At 24.6% G+C, this 20,178-nt stretch overlaps 12 protein-coding genes across 12 annotated transcripts; 5 read left to right on the top strand and 7 right to left on the bottom strand. All coding sequences in view use genetic code 6, as the record gives it.

Moving 5' to 3' along the window:
- Positions 1–31: 31 nt before the first annotated feature.
- SS50377_23193 (uncharacterized protein) lies at positions 32–706 on the bottom strand (the record flags this gene model as incomplete). The annotated part of the gene is made up of 1 exon (XM_067907063.1): positions 32–706. One exon carries the CDS (start codon positions 704–706, stop codon positions 32–34), a length of 675 nt encoding a protein of 224 aa, XP_067766331.1.
- Positions 707–725: 19 nt separating this feature from the next.
- SS50377_23194 (uncharacterized protein) lies at positions 726–1,523 on the top strand (the record flags this gene model as incomplete). The annotated part of the gene is made up of 1 exon (XM_067907064.1): positions 726–1,523. One exon carries the CDS (start codon positions 726–728, stop codon positions 1,521–1,523), a length of 798 nt encoding a protein of 265 aa, XP_067766332.1.
- Positions 1,524–1,535: 12 nt separating this feature from the next.
- Positions 1,536–4,685, bottom strand: SS50377_23195 (Transmembrane domain-containing protein; the record flags this gene model as incomplete). The annotated part of the gene is made up of 1 exon (XM_067907065.1): positions 1,536–4,685. One exon carries the CDS (start codon positions 4,683–4,685, stop codon positions 1,536–1,538), a length of 3,150 nt encoding a protein of 1,049 aa, XP_067766333.1.
- A 90-nt stretch (positions 4,686–4,775) lies between these two features.
- Positions 4,776–5,114, bottom strand: SS50377_23196 (uncharacterized protein; the record flags this gene model as incomplete). The annotated part of the gene is made up of 1 exon (XM_067907066.1): positions 4,776–5,114. The coding sequence occupies one exon, from the start codon at positions 5,112–5,114 to the stop codon at positions 4,776–4,778; it is 339 nt and encodes a 112-aa protein (XP_067766334.1).
- Positions 5,115–5,165: 51 nt separating this feature from the next.
- On the top strand, positions 5,166–5,768 carry SS50377_23197 (uncharacterized protein; the record flags this gene model as incomplete). The annotated part of the gene is made up of 1 exon (XM_067907067.1): positions 5,166–5,768. One exon carries the CDS (start codon positions 5,166–5,168, stop codon positions 5,766–5,768), a length of 603 nt encoding a protein of 200 aa, XP_067766335.1.
- A 9-nt stretch (positions 5,769–5,777) lies between these two features.
- SS50377_23198 (Transmembrane domain-containing protein) lies at positions 5,778–9,089 on the bottom strand (the record flags this gene model as incomplete). Its single annotated transcript, XM_067907068.1, has 1 exon — positions 5,778–9,089. The coding sequence occupies one exon, from the start codon at positions 9,087–9,089 to the stop codon at positions 5,778–5,780; it is 3,312 nt and encodes a 1,103-aa protein (XP_067766336.1).
- A 75-nt stretch (positions 9,090–9,164) lies between these two features.
- Positions 9,165–10,784, top strand: SS50377_23199 (Kinase; the record flags this gene model as incomplete). The annotated part of the gene is made up of 1 exon (XM_067907069.1): positions 9,165–10,784. One exon carries the CDS (start codon positions 9,165–9,167, stop codon positions 10,782–10,784), a length of 1,620 nt encoding a protein of 539 aa, XP_067766337.1.
- Positions 10,785–12,544: 1,760 nt separating this feature from the next.
- Positions 12,545–13,387, bottom strand: SS50377_23200 (uncharacterized protein; the record flags this gene model as incomplete). The annotated part of the gene is made up of 1 exon (XM_067907070.1): positions 12,545–13,387. The coding sequence occupies one exon, from the start codon at positions 13,385–13,387 to the stop codon at positions 12,545–12,547; it is 843 nt and encodes a 280-aa protein (XP_067766338.1).
- Positions 13,388–14,069: 682 nt separating this feature from the next.
- SS50377_23201 (uncharacterized protein) lies at positions 14,070–14,684 on the top strand (the record flags this gene model as incomplete). The annotated part of the gene is made up of 1 exon (XM_067907071.1): positions 14,070–14,684. One exon carries the CDS (start codon positions 14,070–14,072, stop codon positions 14,682–14,684), a length of 615 nt encoding a protein of 204 aa, XP_067766339.1.
- A 14-nt stretch (positions 14,685–14,698) lies between these two features.
- Positions 14,699–17,173, bottom strand: SS50377_23202 (Calponin homology domain-containing protein; the record flags this gene model as incomplete). Its single annotated transcript, XM_067907072.1, has 1 exon — positions 14,699–17,173. The coding sequence occupies one exon, from the start codon at positions 17,171–17,173 to the stop codon at positions 14,699–14,701; it is 2,475 nt and encodes an 824-aa protein (XP_067766340.1).
- A 155-nt stretch (positions 17,174–17,328) lies between these two features.
- SS50377_23203 (uncharacterized protein) lies at positions 17,329–18,102 on the bottom strand (the record flags this gene model as incomplete). Its single annotated transcript, XM_067907073.1, has 1 exon — positions 17,329–18,102. The coding sequence occupies one exon, from the start codon at positions 18,100–18,102 to the stop codon at positions 17,329–17,331; it is 774 nt and encodes a 257-aa protein (XP_067766341.1).
- Positions 18,103–18,146: 44 nt separating this feature from the next.
- On the top strand, positions 18,147–20,171 carry SS50377_23204 (uncharacterized protein; the record flags this gene model as incomplete). The annotated part of the gene is made up of 1 exon (XM_067907074.1): positions 18,147–20,171. One exon carries the CDS (start codon positions 18,147–18,149, stop codon positions 20,169–20,171), a length of 2,025 nt encoding a protein of 674 aa, XP_067766342.1.
- Positions 20,172–20,178: the final 7 nt, after the last annotated feature.

Raw genomic sequence — 20,178 nt, forward strand, 5'->3', positions numbered from 1 at the left:
TATATAATGGGATAGAATATTATATATAACATCAATCATAAAACTCATTAAAGTCTTGATTTACATCTCCTAGATCAAATAAAGGTAAATCATACATACTTAAACTTAGTTGATAATCTTCAATTGGTCTATTATCAGCGGAAATCATCAACTCTTACTGTTCAAACGTTTAGTTAATTGGTTCTAAAATTGGAAAATCAAATCCTTCGTCAAATGTATCAATAGCAGATTCTAGCTAATATTTTTTGAATGCTGGAAGAAATGCATTTCTAATCTTATGATGCGCAGTTTCTTAGTGAAAATCTACATATTCTCTAATATGCATTTTTTATTTCACTAATTCAACGCCTTTCAAAATAGCCTCTTTTTCTGGGACTTATTCAGCTGCCAGCAATTATGCTTATTCTCTTGCGCATTTGGCAAACGTTTCTAGAAGATCTGAAGGCCATGAGGGAGAAGCTGACGCTTTGAAAGTATTATTGTAAAATTTATATAAATGCAGCCTGTCTTCTTATGACGAGTCTGCAACATTATCCCATATCAGTTTTTTTTATGATTAGTGTAAATTTTCATAGTATTTAATCATTTCTAATAGATTATTGTCAGAAAAATTTGTGTTAAACTGCTAATTTATAATTTTTATTAGATGGTATTGGAATTTTTATTTAAATTCATCATTCGCCTTAGGCCTACGTTTCTAAGACATTTTAAGATTTATACAAATAATGATATATTATAAATATAATGTTACTGATATAAAAAAGTTATTTAATATATAATAATTAATATAATAATTAAAAATGGACAGTATATAATATTGGACAAACAAAAACTGTTTTGATAAATAAAGCTGGATTGATGAAGACGGAAGAAACTAGGCAGAGGAATTTTTGAGTATAGAGAATAAATAAGAAATTACCAACACATAATTTTAAATGCTATCGATTGAGAAAAAATAACAAATAACCGGGTTAAGAATTTTATTTTTAAATGATGGGATTTTGAACTGCCAAAATTTTTAAAGTCTAGAGTATTTAGATGTTTAAAAGTCTTCACTGTAAGGGTTTCAAAATATAAAACATATGTAGAGCTTAGTAATATTTTTAGGAGAGGATAATTTGATAGACAACATTGATAATTTTATTGATTTACCTAAGTTACTATGGTTAGATTGTCCCCATAATAATATTAAGAATGTTAAGAATTTTAAGAATGATTGTAGCGTTATATAAATTGATATAACTAGTAACCCGATTTAAAGAAGTTTCACCCTACCTTCTTATAAGCAAATTCTAAAATATAGCTAAAATTGGTATAAAGAGACTTCGTAGTTAATTAACATACTCAAATTTAGGGAAGATTAGAATGTTCTTTTTGAAAAGAATACATAAGTTGAATAATCATATTGTGATAAGAAAAAACTTGAATAATATAATTAAACTATGATTAATTTATAAAAGAAGTAGCAAACACTCACATATTAGCTTAATAATCTAAAGATGTAATAATGCATTACTAAATGAAAAATATTTTTGTCATTTTCTAATTTCAACTCTGACTGCTTTACCATTATCGTAATTAATCTCCCATAATCGAAGCAACATGCTTTTCATCTAATCAATTTCTTCTTAATTTTTACATAATGTCAGTCTATTTTATACTTCAAATTTAAATCTATCATCTAAGCCTTTATAAATTTAGTATAAATTTCCATCAATAATAAGACCTTCGTAATTACTTATTAGATTTTTTGAATCCAAAATACATTAACTCCGCACATGTAATTATCCAGCCTCTAAAATATAAATAGTTAGCTAACCTGCAGTAATTGCACATCTGTTGATTTTTTATTTTTTCATAGCACCTTAAGAGAAAGCAATAATTAATTGAATAGCATTATGTAAATGTTATTAGTTCTCAGATTCAACAAAATAAACAGCATTGGGATTATCTATTGGCATTTAATATATTTAAGGCATCTCTGATATAATATCATTAAAATCCAGTTAATCATCAAATGACCACAATTCTGGTTTTTCAAAAATAGATATGACGACTTGAGGATATACAATACATGAATTTTATCGTTTCTATTTATCTTATAATAAGTTTCGATAATGGCAAAGTTTATCAAAAAAATTATCAGTTAAAGGCATATCATCTTCCATTTAATTAATCACCTTTGCTCGCCTCAATATATAGTTTGATTATATTACATTGTTTAATGAAACATATTTTGATGCTAATATATTATACACTAGCATTGTGAAAGTGGGTATTCTATGTTAAATTTACTTTGATTTTAATTTTAATAGATTGAAATTTTATTCTTATTATCTACCATGATTTATAAAATTTTATAGTTAAGGAATGTAATAGTTTAACATAATAACTGAAAGAAATAAAAATAGAATCATGTCTGGTACATGATAATAAACACCAGTAATAAAGAATAAAACTATAAAGAAAAGTTTTATGTGCAAGGTAAGTGATACTAATTCTTCTGGCTAAGATAATACTGATAAAGAAACTGCTAAAGTTGTTATAATAAAAAACATCAAGTTTGAAATCAGATGATTGAACGAATATAAATTTCCTTAAAATTATTCTTTTAAAGTTTATCTTGTTGTATAAATTGAGTAAAATAAAAAGTAGAGAGTACACATCAAGACTACTTCCTGAATAAAGCATACTAACTTTTTACCAATGCCAATTTTTGGTTGTTCTAATGTTTTTGAATCATTAACATTGATTAAATTTTTGATGGCATCAGTCTATAAATTTGAAGAATTATTTACTAATTTGTAGTGGGAAAGTGCTGGCGTAATATTAGTAATTATTTAAAGCAAACTTACAAATAGTAAAAGTACAAAACTAATATTATTAAGTTGAAAAATTGTTAAATGTATACCTAAAAAACTTGTGTATACATTATCAAAATCAAATTTACTAGAATAATAATAGTTAAGTGGCATGAATATAAATGTTACAAATGTTATGTAAAAATATGGAATACAAGTCGGTCTGGCTTTGACTAGAGCTGATTTAAAAAGGGTATTAGATGCCAATTTTTTTTCTTACCATCCTGATAAGTGGAAAAGATAAACTAATTTTTATATAGTTTATAAAAAAAGTTATTTGAGAATTTTAGCGGATTCTTAAAATGCATTTTAATGCTATAATGTTTCATTTTATATTTCATCTCCTTTTGATCCATTGAATGAGCCATACTGACGATTTTTAACTAAACGACCACTATTGATTTATCTTTCAGTACTTCTACCTTTCAACATGCACTTATCTTATTACATCTAAACATCTATCTTATGAAAAATAAATATCGATTCTAACTCTTATTACATAGTGAACATCAACTGCGATAATTTAGATTCAATTTCATTTATAATTTGTTCAAACTCTATAAAATTTTCCTTGTTTTCAAATTATTCAGAATCAATAATTAAAAACTTGTAAGTAAAATATTCTAATAAATGATTAATGGTAATATATGGCGAAATTTTCATGAGATTAATATTTTAATCTTTATATAAAAAGTTATTTACAGCTACAACTTCAAATTAAGGTGGACATAAATCTAATATTTTTCTAAATATTTTTTATTTTTCTACTGTGCTTAAATTAATCTCATGTTCCATTTTTAAAACTAACTCTGAAATTAATGATAATGCTTCGCTATCAGTAGCATTACTTTTTGATTTTTATAGTTAATTATATCCAATAATATATAAACCTTAAGACAATTCTTACGACAATTCTCGATTTAATTATGCATTTAAGCTGATTATAATAGTTACTTCTAACAACAATGAGTCACAAAAATATTTAAATAAAGATACTAATATAGTTAAATGCTTTTAATTATATCCTAAATATTCTTCAAAATTTACCTAAAAATAATCAATTTCTTCTTATATTAATTCTGAACTTGACATTTATATTAACAAACTAATAATGTTTTTAAAATGATTAAGTTTTTTTAATTTAAGATCAGATCCATCATAAGAGCTAATTTTTAATGACACAAATGTAGTTGATTATTGGTCTAAACTCGAGGTAGATTAATCATTTTCCATAATTTTTCCTTTTGGTATAACAAATATTTTATTAATTTCCTATTCTATGCTTATTTAGGGTTTCGTAAATCTAGCTTGACTAGATGAAAAATAAAGCCTCATTCCATAAATTATTGCTTACATGAATAAACTTGATATAAATATGATAATAGGACTATACCCTACATTAAATAACTAATACCCCGTAACTATAAATAAACACATAGAATTGATAACATAATATTACGTCTAAACAGGTAGATATACTATTTCTAGTATAAAAATTTACTAATGGGCAATAATTTATATATCAGAACTAATTAAGATAGTTTATAAAAATAATTATAGAGCTGATAGCAGCATGAAATTTTATCTAAGCAATTGATATCTATTATGGATAATCTAATCTTTTCTTTTTGTCCAGTGCAATTAGAATCTTGGCAGCATCATAAATTATATAAATTACAATAGGCCAATACCATATTTTATTAATAAAAGATAATATTTTTTTCTAATATCTGATGTACCATTTACATTAATGATGAATTAAGACATTATAATATGTACAAACATTAATACAGCAATTTGCTAATTTTCTTACTGGTAAGACATTTTCGAGCGAAACTTTATATAGATAATATTTATATATAATAATAAATTTAAATATTGTAATATAATAATAAAATAAATTAAAATATTATATCAATTCAGAGCTTTATCATGAATCTCTTAATTTAATTCATTATTAATTTTTTATAAATTATTAATTTTATCTATCAAATGAAAATGCTTTAAGGAAAGTTTCCACTCTTCAACGTGTTCTTATAATTTACTAGTACCATAATATGGACACTTCAGGACATAAAAATCATAATCCAGAAAGTTTATCTTAGAAATAATATCTTGATACTGTAAAATAACCAGCAGGTCTTAAATCACGTCATCCTTCCTGCATGTTAGCTTATGTTTCATTTGTTACAATGTTATAGGCCTATTTTCAACCATAAAAACATTCGCTAAATTTTTAACATTACCCTCCATTTAATATTAATATTTTACAGTATTGGAATATTATAATTTACTTAGTCTAAAATGGGAGTCTGCTCATCTAAAACTGCAACCTCACCGTAATCAGAAACGGTCACTTAAGATCCAGCTACTATCAGCAACCCGATCCAAATTGATCCAAACCAGATCCCTACCAACGAAATAGAACATGATAAAACGTCACCTACGCTACCGAAATTCGTAATCCGTGACCCAGTTTAACCGATCTAAACATAACCAGAGGAACATCATAATCTTCTTCTAGATGAGCCGGCAATGGACGCGTCCGCAGTGGCTAAGTTGGCAGCGAGAGAGGCAGACGAAAAAACCGAAAAGCTACGGGAAAGACAATACGAGGAGATAGCTAAGAGGAATAAATTAGCTACCCAGAATCCGTAAGTTAAGAGTATTGCAGCAAATTAGAACGCTGACAAACCAAAGCGAAGAGTAAAGGGTGTATTAGAGCAGATCGCAAAGAAAACCAAGGAGTACGAATTCAATGATGATAAAGAAGCACAGATGGTTGCAAATAAGGGTCGCAGCGTTTTTGATTAAATTGAATAGTAGGAAAATGCATAACTAAAAGAGAAGGCCCTTAAAAGACCTGGAAGTGCGGGAGGCAGAGAAAAGGATATTGATATGGAGTGAGAGAAAAAATCACGCCGAAATAAGAATAAACTGTTTTGTTATTATAAATAATGTTATCATGCAAGATATGCAGAAAGATACCAATAAGCAAGTGTTGAAAATAGAGGACATCCAGGCTGTGTTGAATCCTAGAATTATTTCAAATACTCCTGACTCCGATATAGGGATCCAAAAAATAAAGCATAAAGCTAGTAGTTAAAGAGATATAAAGATTAATATTTTTTTAAGTTAAACAGAAGCTGGCAGTTTCAATCCCCAAATTTATTGAATTGGATATTTATAAGCAACTAGAAACGCACTTATAGTGTAAGAAGAATAAAAATTACATAAAATAAGTTATATAAAAGGGGATAATTAAATAAGCTAGTTACTTATATAAAGACTAGAGCCTTGTCCTTATATAGAATAAAAATATAATCCAGGAACCAATGTAATTACTATTGATAATATCATTAAAATAATCTATTACTTAAGTTACTATGTTTATATATTATAAGGAAAAAATTTAATTAAATCTGCCAGAATTAAATCTCGATTTCCGATATACTTATTGTTGTTTGAATTACGTACGATAGGAGGGATCCAAATTACATATGGTAATAGTATTTATAAATAAAATACTTAAAATATCAATAAAATACCAATCGATACTGGAGGATAAAATAATGCTTTTGGTGCTAATTTTAACAAATATATACAATTGTTGATTTAATATATACTATTTGTAAATTCAAATATGAAAACGTATACTGTAATAACTAGCATTAATATAGATAATAACAATTTTGAGTAAATAGAATTAATGAATACTGATTATAACGTCATCAAAAAATAAGGAACTTCTTAACATAAATCTAAAAAGGATAGAATATAATCTTAAGCAAAAATAAAACAGTAAGAAATATTTATATTTTTTAATTTGAAAGAAATAGGACAAATTCCATTCTTACTTACTATTAGGAAATCTTAATCTTATCTCTATTCAATTATCTTATTTTATTCACAAAAAAGCATAGCATCCTAAAATATATCATTTTGTATATAATTACAATCTATAGTATCAATCCATGCTACCTTGATTCCTTAACAGTATAATTTTTTTGCAACATTAAATGAATCTTATTTAAAAATGAGATAAATTCCACAGACTTTATCGTGATTTTTTAAAATATCTAATAGATTATCTAATTGGGTTAAGTAATTATTCTAAAATAATGGATTATTTTATAAGTTAAATTTTCTATTAAAGATTTTTTCAAGTTATTTCTATTAGGTGGATGATTTTCCTGTAGTTAGAACAATATTCATGTTAAAGCTAGGCTTTTCTATATAATTAAAGAATTATTTCCCCAAATTAGTACTTTTTAATATAAAATTGCAACTAAATAGATATATCACTGGGCCATATGATTATAAATCTACTTTATTTTATATACTGTTTTAAGCTATAACTTAGTTTGGAATTACAGCAAAATACAATGATTGAAATTGACTATTTATTTATTTAATATATTATTTTCCTTACTTTTTATTATACTCTGAATATGATATTACATTATCTATCAGCTTAACATTATTAATACCAATATTATTTAATGTTTCTGATCCAATACTTTTATTAGCTATTGAACATATTTTATTAAAATTTATAGATACAATAATTATAAAACATTATTCATTTATGGAACAGTTAAATAACATTATATCTAAATCAGAACAATATAAAATTTATTAAGCGCGTATATTTTGAGAATAAAATAATTAATCTTTGTTTTATAATAATAAATTCTTAAAATTATAGTTTTTATTACTTTATAATAAATGTTAACTTATATCTTTATGAGTTAAAGCTATTATTTATTACACTAGTCTAACATCTTTAAATATCTAACTCTAAGCTGATTAATCCTTTTGCAAATAGTATTACATTGCAAAAATTTTTTATATCGAGAATACTTTATCATATTTAAGCCCAACTGCAATTTATGATATTTATAATTCAGGTGATAGTAAATAATTTATATCCATAATAATTGTATTAGTAAATCCAATAGATGTTAGACTTTTAAAAGTAGGTATAAAGATAGACTTTTTTCGTAAGAGAGTTAAATACTTCTTTGAAGATTAATATAAAGGATAAAAGGCTTAAGATTTGTCTAATAAATAAAATAATGTAAAAATTAGTGATAAGTATGAGCAAATAACTGGTATTACCCCATGAATTAAAAATGAAGACCAAAAATTAACACTAGTTATAAGTTATTGAGAATAATTTTTTATAAATAGGACTCGTCCAAAGTGCGGTAATATTGATAGCAAGATAATAAATATTTAAAAATACTTGATATTATTTAAAATATTGACAATATTATCACTGAATTAAAATAGTGATAAATATTAGTTTTTTTTGATACTTGTCTTTTAGTAAGTACCTTTGCATTAGTAAATTAAGCAATCATCATTTATTTGTTATACTTTAAATAAAAAAGTGCGATTATATAATAGCTAAATCTCTTATAAATGTTCTTATAAAGTAAACGCTAGCTAGTCATATGGAAAGTAATTTAAATGCTATAAATAATTAATTAAAGCTTAGCTAACAATACTATTCTGGTTTAGTGCATTACCGATGGAAAATATTTTTTAACCTGCATATAACTATTAATTTTAATAAATAATATAGCATCCTAATTTAACCTTTTACTAATAGGAAAGACTAAAAACTTAACAAATTTTATTTAAAGATGGCTAGAGTTTAATATATTATATGCTATTTAATTGGTTAGTCATTCTTTCATTCTAATTTACAATATCATTTGGTAAAACTACACCATCAAAATATAAAATATCTGATTCTTATAATACTAGAATATCATTTTATTAAACTTGATTCAATAATTTAAACTAATACTACCCTTTATTATAAGCAAGAACTAAATTTTAGTCATAAATTTATTGAAAAATTTTATAAATATAGGAAATTTTCGTTTTATTTTTAGTTTTCTTATGTACAGTATTCTATGTTTTAATTTTATCCTATAATAAAAATTAATCTTTAATTTTTGTGTCATCGTTATATTTAAATTGCAACTAAATCATGAAATTAATTGGATAGTAAACTAAAAGTGATATAAAATTATTAAAATTAGGAGAATAAAATGTGATTTCAGATTCGAAAATCCAGCCTATAAAACTTAATAATATGGATAATGAAATAAGTCTATTCTTCCCATATTTAATTATTTTCTTTAACAAAGACTCCTTCAAATTATAAATTTTATTTATATTTTCATAAAAACGTATTGATTCGATCTTAGTCATTTTTTAATTTATCGTCAGATTATTTTATTATAATATTCTATATAATTAACTTTTTACTAATGATAACCTATCTAAATGAAAACCTAATCATTATCTTAAACTAGATTACATGAAACTATGATAATCACCTACTCATAAATTAAGGAAAATATAGTTAATCATAGATTATTATAGACACCAGACTCTAGAAAAATATTAAAATAGTAAATAAGATTATATCTGAATCAAAATAAATATTAGAAGACTGAACAGATAATCGAAATAGCAATTTATTATCTTAATATGTTTAGAGATGGAGATTAGTATATTTAGTGGTTAAATAAGTATAATATTGGTAATGGATAAGAGAAATTTTATTATGGACTATTAAAATACTATTTGGGACGTTAGTAACTACAAAATATAAATAAAACATACTATTCACTTCCTTATTCATTAAAATAGTCGAAATTAATATAGAAGATATAGAAAAAAGCAATGCGATTATAGAATATTTCATTTACTGAATCACTAAATGATACAAGTATTTCTTCATAGACAACGCCAATATCATAACTTGCAACATAATTAGAAGAGTATAGATATTTATATTATCTATAAGCAGAATTTTCTAACTATCTTAGTTCTATTCGTTAAATAAATCCTTATTTAATTCTTGGATAAAACAAATTTATTGTTTCAAAAATGTGCAATTATATATCTCCGTTGAATCATATTTCAGTTTATTACTAGTTTCATTAAAAAATAAAGATAACGTAGCAGATTTATATACCTAATAATACTAAATTAAAAATAGTATATTTAGAGTTTATAACAAAAATTAATTCTAACTAACCTATTTAAATCAAAAACTATGAAATTTAAGTTTTAAAATAGTTAGGATAAGGTGGATTTGGTATTGTTAAAGCTGGAAAAATTAACAATGAAAATATTGCATTAAAATTTTATACTAGAGAAAAAGATAATTTACAAGTAATAGATTATGGTGTATCTGCATCATTTTTAAGAGAAGTATATATATTGGCTTTACTATAAAATAATTCTTAATTAAATTATTTTCCATCATTTTATTGCGGTATTGTTTCTTAATATGATGGTTGTGTAATATTACAATAAAGATTAAGAGGAAGATCACTCTATGAATTAATGAAAGATAATATGAAATACAAAGGTGTAAGTTCAACATGTTTTTAAGAAGAATAAGTAATATTATATTTTCTCTAAATGTTGATTATAATAAGATAATTAGTAGTCAATCATATTATTCATTGTGACTGCAAGATTGATAATTGGATGATAAATAATGGATAAATATATATTATAGATTTTGGAAAAGCAATAAACCTTTAATTATTTAGAGTTGACAATAATATAGTATAATTTCCTGGTGATTGTTTAAATTCTGTTTCCCCCAGTCCAAGTTGTGCGGAAGCATGGGCTTTTGAGGCTGATTTTTGTGCATTAGCATCATGCTTATTTTCTCTTGTTCAAGGTCGTTTATTGGTTAAGGAGGATATAATTGATAATTAGGTAGTAATGAAAGCTAGTAAGTATATGAAAAAATCTCAATTGATCCATATAACAATTTAATAGTTATTATTTTCAGAAATGAAATATATTACATATGATTAACAGTAATAAGAAGCATTAGAATAAATTGATGAATTAATTTAACAGTTTTCCATTAATGATTGAGAGTATAATATATAATAATATTAAAAATTATTATTATAATGAACTTAGTAAAATAATTTAAACAGACTTATATATCTTTATAAAGTACAATTTATTAATCTTCATAAGCAAAATATACGATATAAGTTGTGACAGAATATAAACTACATCTAGCAGCAATTCGAGAATATAAAATATTTGATGATGCTTAAGTAAAGTTGTCTATTTTAGTTAGTCAAGAACGTTCAGATTTATTAGTACAACTAATAATTTCTAAAGCAAAATATTATGGATTACAATGTTTCATGGCATCTATATATTTTAATCCGTTAGATTGTATTTTTTTATAGTATAAAAATTCTCACTATTTAATTAGTTTATAAATACAGCCAGAAAAAGAAGAAAATTTATCTTAGTGGTAATTATTTTAGCAATAGTTAGATAACTCGACTAATCAATATATTTCTTTAGAACACTTTTTTTCATAACGAGATACACACTAATATATTAGTTACAATATTGTGTAGTTTTTAGAGTTATTTAAAGATTACTAACAGAATCAATTCATTAAGCTTGATGCAAATATACTTATTCTGTGGAATTATATTAAAATGGATATGACACTTCTTCCACAAATTGTTGCATATAATATTAATAATCTTATATAAATTCCTTTAGAGATACTTACATCCTAAGAGCTTCTAAATTTCAATTTTTATGATTACGATTTTATTAACAGTATTAAAAATTTTATCATTTATTAAGATACCTTTGATAGAGACCTAAAACTTATATTGGGATTACCATATGAGCAGATTTATGTTGAGATTGATGAAGATATTCAAAATTTGCTACAATAACTTTAACCATGGCTTTAATAAAGATTTGTTTAAGTAATATTAAAATCTCATAGTATCATACGAGAATAGCACAAGGGAATATGCTGGAAAAATCAGTATCTTATTGTAGGCGATACATTTGATATATAAGACATTATACAAATATTATTCTGAGTAATTTTATGTTTATATTTTATATTTCAATTCTAAAATGAGGAGTATTTTTCGAAATAAAGTAGTTTAAGGTAGATTTACTCCTAATCCTTTGTAGGTAAAACTTATAACATAAACACCTATATAAAGTTCTTTTAATAAGCAACACATAAATACCCCATCATAGTTGTAATATATATACTAAACGCCAAGAAATAAACAATTAGGGCGGCCAATGTCACAGAAATTGTTTACTTCTACAACGAATATTAATTTATAGTCAATAATAGCATTACGTGATGAAATAGAACCATAAGACACTTTAACATAATAATAGTAAACTAATACGATGTTTACAAAAACCGCTTAAAAAAATTAAGGATTTAAGTCTTAGTTTACATATGGATAACATGGTCAACCTAAAGTATCAAAATAAGAAGCTAATGCTAAGTAGTTAGACTATTTAAGAAAAATGAAACCAGAAATGTTTGAATCTGATTAATAATAAATATTTAGACTTCAAAAATAAGCTATAACATACTAATTGATACATTAAAATGATACACAAGTAGAGTTACTATAATAACGAATTAAGGAGTAAGTAAATTAACGAGAACTTGAAATGAATTAGCGGGGATCTATCGATTATAAAAAATTGAATATAATGCCTGGGTGTGCCACAACACGAGTTTAAATTCCTTCATATGTATAATTGTTATATTAATATTATACTTCTCCAGAAATCGTTTTGAAACGAAATAGCAAATGAATTAATAATAGATAATCCAATCAGTCTAACTCGTCATCATTTAGTAAACTAAGTATATCCTATTACATAGTTTCATCTTTGTAACTATTTGCACTTTCTACAAGACCTAATTGATGAGACTAGATCTGTTTCTGTTATTATGATTTATCTAAAATCAATATTGGGAATTAATAATCTTAACCAGCAGAAAACTTTAGACAAAACTTTTCATTTTGCGATTAATATTTTGATATTTATTGATGTTCAAATGAATCTTCCTTAATTGTTTATTTAATAGGAGATAATTAATTAATATTTAGAAATGAATTATTCTACTCTTAATGCATTAGTTATGTTTAAGTAAAAGATTAGTTTTAGTTAGTGTGGTCCTAATGTTGTTATATATTAGTATTTTCAATTATAATCTCGCTTTTTATGCTATCTAGTTGCAAAATACAATTAGCATTTCCTATCTTTCGCTGAAAATATAGATCTCCTAAAGGGGATAAAACAATTAAATTTTGTTTGTTAGATGGATGTAGTAAATTTTAACCTTCAATACTATAAACCAGTGAAATAATATCATTACCCAATAACTTGGCAAATTCCTACATTAAAATATTTTTACCAATATTAACACTGATAGCGGAAAAAGATGCATCTTTAAATATTTCTTTTATTGTTTCCTACTCATTTACTAGCTTTTCTACATATTTTTTATCATTAAAAGTACTTAAAACACGTTATGCTTAGACTTAACATTAGTTAAAGAAGAATAAATTTTTTCGTTAAAATGTGCACCAAATTTAACGGACAGCTCCTATAGCTGTTGGATGAAGAAACTTTTGATATTAAATAGTTTTACTACTTATTTTAGCTCTCATATCTTAGTAGTTAACAAAATCGCTAATTTAAATGGAAAATTCAATTTCTTCATTGCTTTGAAAAGCTTTTAAAATAGCATTAGCAGTAGAAATTCTTGTAGGAAAAATAAAAATTTACTCATTTGAAGTAAATATAGGATGTTATTATAAGTCTTAAAAAGATCCATATACCTTAGTTAGATTAATTTTTAGTATAGAATAAATTATTTTATATAATTCAATTAATTCAATGTCTAAATGTGATGAAATACACGGAAATTCTATAGAAAGATGTGAATAAAACATAGTTTTATTGCTTTTAGATCGTATTTATCGTTTAAATCGAAGAAAATTTTTGTCACCTAAAATTTTTAATGGAAAAATATCTGAAGCATTTAAAATTGAATTTAATTTCTATATATTAAGAGCTGAGAACTCATATATATAGTTCTTAGTATTATTCAATGTTTAACCATTAAAAGGTTGGTTTGAGCAAAATGTAGTATTTTCTGTGAAAAGGAGTAACTAGGAATGTTCAAAGAAGAATGCTACGTAAAAACGAGTACATAATTGACTTATTTATCCAAAATATTTAAATGCTTCTTTAATAGCATAAGAAGTTTCAGAATGTAAAGTTACTTCGAATAAAGACATTTTAATATAATAAATAATAAATATAATAATAGCAAATATTAATATCTAGATGAATTAAATTACGGAAATTAACTTTAGTTATATAGCGATGAAGATAAATGTATATTTATATAATAAACAGGTAATAGATTATGGTTCAATCCTTAAATATCTATAAAAATAATATGATTTGTAATAGAAAATTGATTTATCAACGTTTATTTAGTATTGCGAATTATATATTGATAAATATGACGATATATTTGAACCTGAGTATGTAAGTGATATAAAAGTTTATAATAATACGATTAAATATTTAATAAAATGGAAAGATTTTAAACTATAACCTAGTCATCTAGAAGATTGGGTTACAATTGATGAAATAGATGAAAATCTCATATATGATTTTCTACAAATCCCAAAGAATCTTGAAAAAATGTCTGAACTTTTAGCCAATAATAAGTACTAATACGAGTAATTAAATCATCTTAGAATCTATCTAAGTCATCCTACTTTATTACATTTTGCTGTTCTATTGAATCTTATTTAGTAACAATTTAGGGCAGTACAGAAGTAAGAGGGCTTAATGCTTGTGGCTATAGGAAATGAATAGTATCTGATAACCCGTACAGTAGTAGCTAATAATCCAGTTCTATCTTAATTTGTATTAGAAAGTATGGTTTGAGTGAAATCTAAAAATCAAAGCTCACCAGCAACTTCATTGATAAACTTTCCTAATTAATCATTTCCAAAATCTTCATAATCCATTTTTTCAATCATACTAATTAAAATAGCTTGAAACTCTTATTCTTTGGCTATATGTTATAAAAATATCATACATTTATTTTATACTAGGCTTCTATTTATTCCTTCAAATTATCCTCTTGCAGCAAAAGAATAACAGTATTCAATTAAAGTTTATATATTAGACCTGATATCATCAGCAAAAGATGTTTGAGGAATAAATAATAGGATACATAGTAGAGCATCACAAGCAGCGTTTGAAAATTTATCATCGTCCGCTAAAACAGTAGTAAATAATTCTTCAGATAATTTCTAATATGCAAAAATAGCCAAATCCTTAGTAATAACAAGAATTCTGACCAATAATTATAACATTTCAGGTGATATCTCAGTATTAATGACAAAATAAAACAGAAACAATGGAGCAATCTTTGATATATTAGAATTGGCATATAATGTTTTAGAAATTTTTTAGTATATAAACCCAGAGATGATATTTCCAACCCCTGAATCTAGAGAAACATTAAAATATTTATCTTCTTAAAACCCACTTTGAATTGCAAATTATGCTAAAATATCATCTTCAAATTATCTACCGTGTAGAATACTAAAAATTGCATTAAATTAAGTTGGATTATTAAGTAAATATTAGCATACTGTTTTCAATAGTAATTCTATATCTGGATTATTCTATAATTAAGCTTCGCATAAATCAATTTATTATTTTTAAGTCTCTTGAGAAGGTAATTAACTCCCGAGTGCCTCACAAAAAAGTCCACTAAGTTATGTCATATTTTGATAATATCTTTAAATAAAAGATAAAAGACCAATAAAATAATGTGTTGCAGGCAACTCATCACCTAGTTCTATTAATTTCTAATCTATACCCTTTGATACTTACATAATATTATCAGATTTTATTTAATCAAATGTTTCAATCTTCTTAAAAGATAAAACTAAAAATAGTAACTATTCATAATTAAGGTGCACCAAATTATTGAAATAAAATTCAAATTCAAATCCATTTGATTCAATAAATAATGGCTTAATTGGTTCTTCATTTTCATCAATTATTTATGAACTAGCTAATTTCTAATCATTGACAATAAAACCTATTAACCTTAAGAAAGGAAATTCACATTCTAAAATTAGTTTTGGAAACAATGAAAAGCAGCGGATAAACAAATCAATTGCAACAAATTTATCTGAATCAGGTAATAATACTGCATGTAAGCAATATTTAACACAAGATCTAGCTATTTCTTCATGATACTTATTTTCTTAAGATGCAAAAATAGTAAAAGCTACTAATACTTCAAATCTTAGTCTATTTTCCGAATAAAGCGGACAAGTATTCTTTAAATTTGTAATAGAACACGATAAGAGTTTATTGAATGACTAAGGTGTAAGAGTATTTGTACAAGTTAAGCACAATTTAAAGAAATGTGTTAATGAATAGTTTATTAGTGGTATTTCTTTAATTAGTCTTGACATAATTACATTTTAATAAATAATGTATATAGAGTCTGCATTTATCTCTCTAATATGTTTAATAATATCACATAAATAGTCTGTAATAATATCGAATAATTTTCTAGCACTAGAAGACACTTAGTTAAGAGCTATAACAGACTATAACATAATGACAGCAAAATCGTAAAAAAGTAAATAATCTTCAAGAATACATTCAGAGATCAAATTAATATCCAAATTGTTTACCAACTATTAACAGACTTTAACACAAAACTCCTAAGGTAAGCGCAATAATAACTAAGGGAACGGATAACAAAAATCAGCCCGTGGATCTAGCATTTCAATAAAATCGGTAATCTCTGGGAATGTTGTTATTGATTTTTTACATACCGATGATAAGTGATCAATAAGCTTACGTGTATTCTCAAATGAACTTCGAGTAAATAATGGCATGTTAAGAGGATAATCAATTTTTAGTGATATATTTTCATTGTTTTAAGAAATTAATCTTGATACATCAATTGTTTAATACACTTTAGGTAAAGTAGTAGGTGGCGACTTTAATCTTTCTGTATTTCGTGGTATAGTAGGATATACAATCGATGGAACTTACTACCCCGTGGCATTTTCATAAATAGAGATAAACAGTTTTAAAATTGTCTATTCATCTTTTGCTATAATTCGATCAATTATTTCTTAATTTAAAATAAATGGAAGATTATTTTTTCTATGAAGCTGAAGAATACGATCCCAATTATGTTATGAGCACTTAAATGAAGTATTATTTTCTAATGTTCTAGTCTCAAACTTTTCAGATCCATGAATTTTTCTCAACAGATGGCCAAAAGCCCACCCATTATGAAAATCATGCTTTAGATGTGCAGTGGGTAAATTTAATTTTAACGACTAAAACCAATTAGTAACGCATGGGGGAACTTAAATCACCGAAGATTACATTGCGGAATTTAAAATAATAATATTAAATACAATATAAACTCGATGATTTAATTGAAAATTACCATTTCACTCCTTCGAATGATTATAGGACGGGCGGACCAATTCTAGTATGCGGATATATCGTCAATTTCTGATTTCAATTATATATATGAGTCTCACTACTTTTCACTAAGTTTTTTAACCAATGAGTAAAACAGTTTTATATATGTAGTATCCCACTTCTACCATAAATCTAATTCACTAATAAAGATATCTTAATAACTTAAATTTAATAATTAATGTGTTTATTGGATCATATATTTAAAACCTTATACGGCCTGCTAAGTACTTTCCGCTTCTTATTCTATTTATTTTTTTCTCAGCTTGTTACTGCTTCGTTGTTAAAAATATACTGGTATAATATTCACACCTATTTATACCAAAGGTGCTGGTAATACTGGGCTTATTCCTGGTACTTCGTGATAAATTAATAGTAGAGCGAATTAATGAATCAGTGCATTAAGTTCTATAAATGTTTGTGGCTATACTGGAATTGGAAACAATTAACTTGGAGTTAACAATACTTAATTAGTTTACTACTGGATAATATTATCTGTCTTTAAATAATCTGCGTTCATATTTTGTATCTAAACAGGAACTTCAACAATTGTCACATTATCAATTTCTTATTCTACCACATAAGAATCTTATGAATAAGATGAAAATTATACAACTTAATTACTGTCTATCTTTTACAGTTATTTGATGCATTATTGTTGAATGTTAAACTATTATTATATGGAGTGATCTAAATATAAATTAATTCGATTGAAACAAAGCTAACAGAGCTGATTTTATAATAACAATTAATCAATTTTTAATTATGAGCCTAATAAAGGACTCATATAATCCTACAAATCAATGTTTTATCTGCATATTTCGCAGTTCATTTGATTTATTAATAGAATTATATATATTTTATACTATCTATAAAATGTTTATCCAATTGAATTCAGAATCAGCAGGAATTTTAGCTATTTAAGAACTCTAAAACTAGTATAATGATCAGCTTATTATTTATATGTAAATATTATCTTCGATGAACTACACTTATTATATTAAATTTCCAAAGTAGTTTATTGATGAATTATTAGTGAAAAAACATTTTAAGAGTAAAGGTGCTAAAGTTTATAAATTTGATACCTATATGATGGCTTTTAATATAGAGCTTAATTAAATCTAGTTTACAGAGTAGTAAATTTCAAATTATAATAATGCTATAAGGATTTAATAAGAGATAACAACTACAAATTAGATACATCCAATTATGATTATAATAATTGATATCTCTTAATATAGAATAGTATAAGATTTAAAATAATTCATAAATAAAGGTTTGCTTTTAAAATAATACAAATAAGGTTAAAAAAATGTTATCGGAATGTTATTTCCAATTTAAAAGATTAATATTTAAGATATTAGAGATATAATTTTACCTAATTATAATATATTCAGCTAGTAGTTTATTACGAAAAATAAATTTCTTTTACCTCTAACAATATCCCACTTAACATTTACCACTGCAGATTGGTAACAGGTTTGCAATATAAACAGTAAAATTATAAGTGCGAAATAAATGTACACTGATTCTACACTTATAGGGCCCAATTTTATTATGAAGTTTAGTTCGCTTTAGTAATAAAGTTTAATTTTAGATAAAATAAATTCTGTATTTGTATCAGGAGTTATAACAAAAACTTGTAATATTAAAAATTCTTTTTATGCTTCAATTTTGTATGCAGCAAACTATATTGACTATCGAATTTTTTGGTACTTAATCCCTAAAGAAATATAAAGATTTTAGTAACATAAACCAATTATGTATCCGCCAAAATTTTGTTTGGTTGATGCATTTCCATTATTATGCTATACATAAAGTGAATCATAAAATGTTTAGATTAGTAAAATTGTATATAACAAAAAAAATTCGATAGGAATGAATTTCCTTATTTATGTTGAAACAGACACAGATATAGAAGTTTTAAAAAACTATTGCTACACTTTCCCGAAAATGCATATATTTTTTTAATATATTGGAAATTATTTTAGTATACTTGTGCATGATGGTATAATTAATCATTTAACAATCAAACAGTTTTTGAATAGTTAATTTGAATATAATTATTCACTGCTATAATTTAAAGCTAAGTAACTTTTACTGAGTTCATAATTATTTTTATAATTATCATTTCCGACCGCACTTTTAGATAGTTTGAATGATATCTATGCGTTTTATTAGAGTAATAATATAAATAAGAAATTAATATAGTAATCTCAAGCTTAAAACTAGAAGATACCAATAAGATAAGAAAACAAATTCTTTATATAGTAAAATATTGGGATAATTTTTATTGATTTTGAGGCATTTTATTATGATAGAATTAATCAATACCCATCAGAATGTGGAATTTCTATTGTTATAAATGACTAAAAATATTAGTCGTACCATTTTTTCATAAAACAAGACAACAATATATTTGATTAATTTACTGAAATATAAAAAGAAAAATTATCTTTAATTGAAAAAATAACTAATATTCCTTACAATAAATCTATTGTACCATAAGAAAATTATTTTTCTGAACATTAACTGGAATAGTTTATCAAAGACTTAAAAAGGTTTTCAAGTTTTAATTTATAATAAAAATATTTACACTAATTAGTTAGTAGTACTAGCTTATAATATGAATATTTATAGGAACCATTATTTGTTGCTAAAGGTATTAACCTAGAAAACTTAATTTTAAATTAAAAACTGAAACTATAATGTTCACTAATAGAATTTGAAAATATATTATGTGGCTAGTAAATAAATTTAGAAGATATGCACTCACTTAATAGACAGTATCAATATTGTGAATATCATTAGCATAATCATAGTGATTTGTGCCAAGTTCATTGTGCGCTTGATGACTGCAGATATTTAGAGAGTAAATTTCTAAATAGGGTCATAAAATGATATATTA

This window comes from Spironucleus salmonicida, chromosome 3, assembly GCF_000497125.1.
Source record: "Spironucleus salmonicida strain ATCC 50377 chromosome 3, whole genome shotgun sequence".
Classification (NCBI taxonomy): domain Eukaryota; phylum Fornicata; order Diplomonadida; family Hexamitidae; genus Spironucleus; species Spironucleus salmonicida.